The following is a 6,453-nucleotide window of genomic DNA, read 5'->3' as shown; positions in this document are numbered from 1 at the left end:
TCTCCCGGAACTAGTATAACTCACTTTTGTGTGGATTTATTATGATTTAATATAGACAACTCAAATATTTAATAGTCTTTTAAATATATAAATTTTAATTTTCTCTATAATATTTTTATTTTTTATTCTCACTTTGGCATCCTCATATATTAAATCTTTAATCTTCAATAAAATTCACTATCTCTTATTCTTTTTTTCTCAAAATCTAAATTAGAACAGATAACATTGCATTATGCCAACAAGCGGTCTTAGATTACACTGCTTATCTCACAAAACTAAATTAGAGCACGTTGCAGTGATAGATGATATATCTCTACTATTTTACAAACCATTCATTGTGAAAATGCAATGAGAAACACACCTCGATCAGTTTCATGGAGTGGCCACGTTTTCCATTGCGAGAGGAGCTATTTCCTCGCCTTCAATTCCAGCTTCACCACCCTCAAGCCCAAGGCTCAGCAAGAACTTCTCCCATTCCTTTGCTGGCCCCTGCCAAAAGGGAAGTTAAAGAGAGTAAGAATCATCAGAGGCAAGCAACAAGATATAGATCTGTAAGACGATTTAAGACGCACCTTCCAGGAGTGATCTTGAGCCATGCAGTTCTGTATCATCTCCTCGAAAGCAGGCGTTCCATAAACCATAAGGGCTCTCTTCACTGTTTCCACAATCTTTAGCACGTCGGCCTTGTCGACGAAGTCGCACTGTAACAAGATCACAGACTTTATTAGGAATCACGTTGATGTGTCGATACAAGTTGGAGCAAGTGCTTAATTACCTCCACACTGAAGGGACCCATGTGGAAACCTGTGATGCCTTCTTTGACAGTGTCGACAAGTCCACCAGTCGTGGTGCACATGGAAGGCTGTATCAAGTTTCAGAGTATATTGTTGCATCAAGGCTCCCCTTCTTATCTTTTACAACTAATGGTGAAAAGAAAAGAAGAGGCAACATACGATTCCGTATCTCATGCCCTGGAGCTGAATGAGACCACATGGCTCGAACCTACTCGGAATAATAAGGATATCAGCACCCGCCATGATTCCATGAGCCAAAGGAACGTTGAACTTCATATGGGCTCTGAATTTGTCTGGGAACTTGTCCTCGAGCAATGCAAGTTGGCGCTCTAACTTCTTTTTACCGGTACCCTGTGATCTTTCGCGATTAGTATAATGATATGTGATTGTGTATGTAAGTAGAGAGTGAAGCAAAGGGATGTTTGCTTACAAGAACTATCACTTGAACATCCTGATCGATGAACTTTGGAATCGCTTCAGCTAGAATGTCTGAACCCTTTTGTTCTTCTAGTCTTCCGATGAAAGCTATCACAGGAATTTTACTGTTGACGGGTAGTCCAACCTCAGCTTGCAAAGCTTCCTTGTTGAGTGGCTTTGCCTCCATTACCTGAAATATCTTTGTGAGCTTCATGTGCAAGGTAAAACTAAGGCGAAAGGCAGTCACTGAAGGTGCTCACAGTGGTTGCATCATAATTTGCTGTTATGTATTTGTCGGTTGAGGGATTCCACTCGTTGATGTCCATTCCATTTACGATGCCACAGATGGTTTTCAAACGCAGTATATTGTCCAACTCGACGCCCTTATCAATCCCTGAGACGAGTTCCTTGGCATAGTAAGGGCTCACAGTCAATACACGATTTGATTCTATAATTCCAGCCTTCATCCAGTTGATTTTCCTTCCTTTTGTTGGTTTGTCATAGCTGCAAAGCATGTATATCATATCAAATTTCCAGTTGGGAAAGAAATTGAAACCTGGTGGTTAACTTATGATTCTAGATAAGTAAGCAATGGAACAAGATCAAGGAGCATACCCATCGATGAAATCAAAAGAAGACTTGAATGTACCAGGGAGATTGAGCCGTGAAAAATCTTCAAAGGCAAACCGTCCCTGATACGCAATGTTATGAATGCAGAAAGCAACCTGAAAGCCAGTGAAATGATTGCCAAGAAATCAGTTACTTATATATCATTAACAAGGCCTCAAAAAGCAAGATCAAGTTCGAGTTTCAGGGCAACTTACTTTAGCATTTTTGTATATTCCATGGGCTTGATACATGGTCTTTAAATAGCAAGGTAATAGAGAAGTATGCCAATCATTAGCAACAAAAACAACATCCTCGCCTGGACAAAACAAGTGATGGTCAAACATAGAAAAATAATTGATAGATATGATCAGTTCAGAAGCTCTATTAGAATACCATATGGTCCAGAATGATATTTGCTATTGTTGAGATTCAGAACCCTTGGAGCTTCCAGAGCTGCCTGGATGAGTCAATCCACACCTTTGTGAGAATTTAGTAGCAACAAGTTTGAACTTTATTTAAGAAATCTTCCATATGCAGAATAGTCACTCAAACATGAAATACATGAGCCCATTAGCCAATCTGTGTTGCTAAGTAAAAGATAATGATCAATGAATGGGATTTAATAAACCCTACAAAATAACTGATCATTCTTTGATACGGTACATATTCTATCTATGCAATTGGCAAGCCAGTTAAAGAAATAATACTTTCACACTGGTTGTGCTACTGATTGGTAGCTAGTTACGAAGCTAACTCTGCCTTCTAGTTCATATCAGAGTTTGAAGGGATTTCAACTCTCATCAATACAAATAAATAGAGCTTCCAAATTTGTTGAAAAGTGTCCAGGTATAGCCATCCTAATGCATTTATAGAGATAAAGAAGAATGTCCACCAGTGTGTATTTTTTATTTTTTATTTTTTGCACCACAAGCATCGAGTTTTTATCATGCATGCAATTCTATCTTCTCACAGGGGAAATTTCATGTCATCCATGGAGTTTTTAACTGGAAGTAATGGCGCCAGTGTTTATGGAGTAAAATTACTAGGGACATTTGGACTATTTTAAATCTTTATGAGGCATTTCAGAAAAACATATAAATTTTGGGAGTGAAATGAACACACATTGATTCCTAGTAAAGGACATAGAGAAAGCCTGCTTCTTACATCCATCTACAAAGAAGACTTACCAGACACAGAAGACAGAATCTTAGCTGGTTGTCTTCATAATCAGTTCCTGTGACAGGACCATATATCTTTCCTCCAGTTTTTCCCCAAACCTTTAGGAAGGAAGCCGATTTACAGTAAGCTTTGTGTTCCTTTATTTAATCATTGAAAGAACTTGGCAGTATTATCAAGAAAGAAAATCACGGTCATGCATGCAAACCTTCTCAAGGAAGAGAGGGTGATCCACAAACACCCGATCAACTCCCCTTTTGTAGCTGTGGAAGAAGCGAACAGTCTCAATTCTATCACCAACTTTCAACTGCATGCAGGGACAAAATTTGAGTATGGAGATTCAAGAAACCAAGCCAACTTTATCGAACAAGGTAGTATGATACCTCGACTGAGACAGATGTATCCCATCCATCTTTGTATTGGTCATATCGCGGTGCTATAGTCATCACCCTGTGTCCATTTGCCTGTTCACAAAAACTAAAAAACATTCATCAATCTGTTGCAAGGATGGCTATATAGTCCAGAGTTAGAGCATAAAAGGATTACCGCCATGGCTGGTGGCAATCCTCCAAGAACATCACCAAGCCCTCCAGTTTTACTCCACGGAGCTACCTCAGCACCAACAAAGATCAAGTTCATTCCACTTGCACAGATTACAGAGAGTCTTGGGTTAGCATGCTGGATTCCCTTCCTCACTTGCCTAGTAGACTGCATTGGACGTGAATTCATTTGGTTCCAGGATCTCAGTCCTTCAAAAGTATTGGCATGGCTACTCAGATAAGGGATCCTTCTGATTTGGAAGGCCGAACCCTCCAAATCACTAGCTCCATTGTAGCTGGACCATGGGGTTTTAGCAATGAAGTGTGATGCAGTCACAACAGCCATGGCCATGGGGATATCCTCACTGCAATCAAATGAATTAAAAGAATCAAATAGACAGAAAACCCTACCATGTTATTTCAAATATCACCAGAAAAGCTTCCAAAAGAATTCCAAAAAAGAGGCTCCTTGTATTGAAGATATATTCAGCTTAGGATAGTAGCACTATGTAAATAACTTGACATATTTTATTTTAAAATCATAAAACCCGTTCATTTTCCTCGTGTAGATATAATTAGATTGAGATTGACGCAAAAAGGTGGGGATCGACACCATTAGAACAAGGGGACTATAATTAGCGGAACAAATTTCAAAAGATAAAATGTTTTAGCAAAACGATGGTACGTCCGGGAAATAACTGTGTTTGCTGAGTTGAAATGCTAGAAGTTACAGAGATTTACCAACTCATCAAGAAGAAGTTGAAGGCTGTTTTTTTTTTTTTGAAAAAAAAAGGTGCGAGGGGAGAAGAAACAGATAGTTAGATGTGGAAGCACCATTGATTGAACGGATTTAGTTCAAAAGCAAAAAGTAGCTAAAATCCGAGTTCTTCCTGGAGAAATGTTCCTTCGATTAGAACGGAACAGAAACAAAGTTAACAAAAAGAAGAGAAAAAAACAACAAAATACTCTAGCTTTAGGAAGAAGAAAGTAGCAAAACAAAAAGGGGTCTAGACACATGAAAAAAGGGACTAAAATAACCCGGAATAAAAAAAAAATCAGAAGATAAATCCAAGCAGAAGATGAAACGGCTGCAAGGGAAACAGAGTTAGAGGTGCACGGATTTAATTCAAAACGAAGTAGCTCGAAGCCAAGTTCTTCCTCGAGAAATCTTCCACCGATTAAAGCAGAAACAAAATTTTCAGAAAGAAAAGAAAAGCGCAAGCTCTAGTTTTATATCGAAGAGGAGGAAGAAAACATGATTAATCGCGCAAATTTAGTTCAAAAACCTGAAGGAGCTAGAATCCGAGTTCCTCCTCGAAAAATCTTCCACCGATACCAAAAATAAAAGAAAAACTACGAACGAAAAGATCTAGTTTTAGACCGGAGAGCAGGAAGAAAGCACCATTAACCGCACAAATGTAGTTCAAAAACCTAAACTAGCTAGAACCCGAGTTCTTCCTCGAAAATTCATCCATTGATTGAGGCAGAAACTTAATTTCCAAACAGAAGATAAACACTACGAAAGAAATGCTCTAAGTTTAGATAGGAGAGAAGGAAGAAATCAGCATCATTCACCGGCGATCTCTTCCGTGGAAGACGGAGAGAGAGGATGAGACGACTCAAAAAAAACATAAAAATAAAGACAGAGAGAGAAACAACGAAATGCTCTAGTTTTAGAGCTGCACTCACCGGCGATCTCTTCGATCGAAGGCGGAGAACGAGAGGCAGATATGGGAAGAAGAATCACCGCCGGAGCTCGATCGCTCTTTCTCTTTCTGGCTTGCAGTGGAAGTGATGAGGAAGAATCACGAGATCCGAGGATACTTGTATAACTGCGAATTATGATAGGGACTCCGAGTCGACGCGTGGCGGCGTGTGAGTGGGTGATTGATCACGGCGGTCAGTCTGATACCAGGTGGGTCCCTATGGAACGCAGAGTGTGATTATGCGACGCCACGCAGAGCGGTAGATTCCGCCACGTCGGCACGCGATTGCGGACGACGAAGTGAGGACGACGACTGTGAAATTACCGAAAATGTCCTCGCTGGTTTGTTCATTTTGACTCAATTACACACGATTTAAGGTATGCTTCGTTGGATGGAATGAGATTGAAAATTGATATTTGATTTGAGATATTAATGGTGAATCCTACTGATTCAAACCTTTAAATTTAAAATTGAATCATTATCAAGTAAAATGGGAGGAATAAGAATCAGATGGAAACTTCTCATTCTCATATTTTACTTCAATGTATCTCATTCCTATTTCCATTCTCCTCCGTAAATCAAACACCCCTTATTTTTTAAAAAAAAGGTAAAACAACTCCTACCATATTTTTAATTTAATATTACTATAATAGATATAGCTTATCAAATTATAATATACAAAATATTGTTATATTAAATTTTAATTTATTTAAATTTAATCAAAATTATTTTAAAAATATTATAGTAGTTATAATAATAATTATCGCAATTACGATTGTAATTACCAAAATCACCATGACTACTATAATGTTTAATTTTTGATAGGAGCTTGATTGGATTTTTATAAATATATTTAAATAAATTTGATAAATAAATAAATAAATAAATTTAAATACAATTAAATTCAATTAGACTTAAAAACTCGACGTAGTTGAACATACCTCTCTCAGGCCTTGCCACCTGCACTAATGGCTAATAGCATAAATGATTTATCATCTCCGTGTTGACTTAGGGACCGGCTAGCGAGGATGCTAAAGAGAGCGAATCATCTTTTGCCTCATGTATCATCTTATGTTTCATGATAATAAAAGACAATTATTCTCGCCCTCAGTTATTCAATACGGAAAAAATAAATCATGAACAACTAATCTACTAGCTTAGGGGATATTTATCTCGATTATACTATGATTTAAACTCCAAATCTTATATTGA

The 6,453-nt window shown here is 38.0% G+C and overlaps 1 protein-coding gene across 1 annotated transcript; it reads right to left on the bottom strand.

Moving 5' to 3' along the window:
- Window positions 1-206: 206 nt before the first annotated feature.
- LOC121971306 (granule-bound starch synthase 1b, chloroplastic/amyloplastic-like) lies at window positions 207-5,370 on the bottom strand. The gene is made up of 14 exons (XM_042522500.1): window positions 5,225-5,370; window positions 3,543-3,900; window positions 3,380-3,460; window positions 3,205-3,303; window positions 3,008-3,097; window positions 2,214-2,277; window positions 2,036-2,136; window positions 1,827-1,936; window positions 1,472-1,715; window positions 1,225-1,401; window positions 954-1,145; window positions 776-862; window positions 573-701; window positions 207-489 (listed from the first exon to the last, which is right to left on the bottom strand). The coding sequence occupies exons 2-14, from the start codon at window positions 3,885-3,887 to the stop codon at window positions 373-375; spliced, it is 1,836 nt and encodes a 611-aa protein (XP_042378434.1). The 5' UTR covers window positions 3,888-3,900; window positions 5,225-5,370; the 3' UTR covers window positions 207-372.
- Between the last annotated feature and the right edge of the window lie 1,083 nt (window positions 5,371-6,453).

Source organism: Zingiber officinale, chromosome 4A, assembly GCF_018446385.1.
Source record: "Zingiber officinale cultivar Zhangliang chromosome 4A, Zo_v1.1, whole genome shotgun sequence".
Taxonomy (NCBI): domain Eukaryota; kingdom Viridiplantae; phylum Streptophyta; class Magnoliopsida; order Zingiberales; family Zingiberaceae; genus Zingiber; species Zingiber officinale.
Note: the sequence above shows the minus strand (reverse complement) of the source record. Positions and strands in the feature narration are given on the sequence as shown.

What these genes read in the sequence shown, in the direction of transcription:
- LOC121971306 (XM_042522500.1), bottom strand. Translation starts at nt 3,887, where the DNA reads ATGGCCATGGCTGTTGTGACTGCATCACACTTCATTGCTAAAACCCCA. An exon ending in GATTGCCACCAGCCATGGCG is followed by an intron (nt 3,461 to 3,542) that starts GTAATCCTTTTA and finishes TTTTGTGAACAG; the next exon opens with GCAAATGGACACAGGGTGAT. An exon ending in ATACATCTGTCTCAGTCGAG is followed by an intron (nt 3,304 to 3,379) that starts GTATCATACTAC and finishes CCCTGCATGCAG; the next exon opens with TTGAAAGTTGGTGATAGAAT.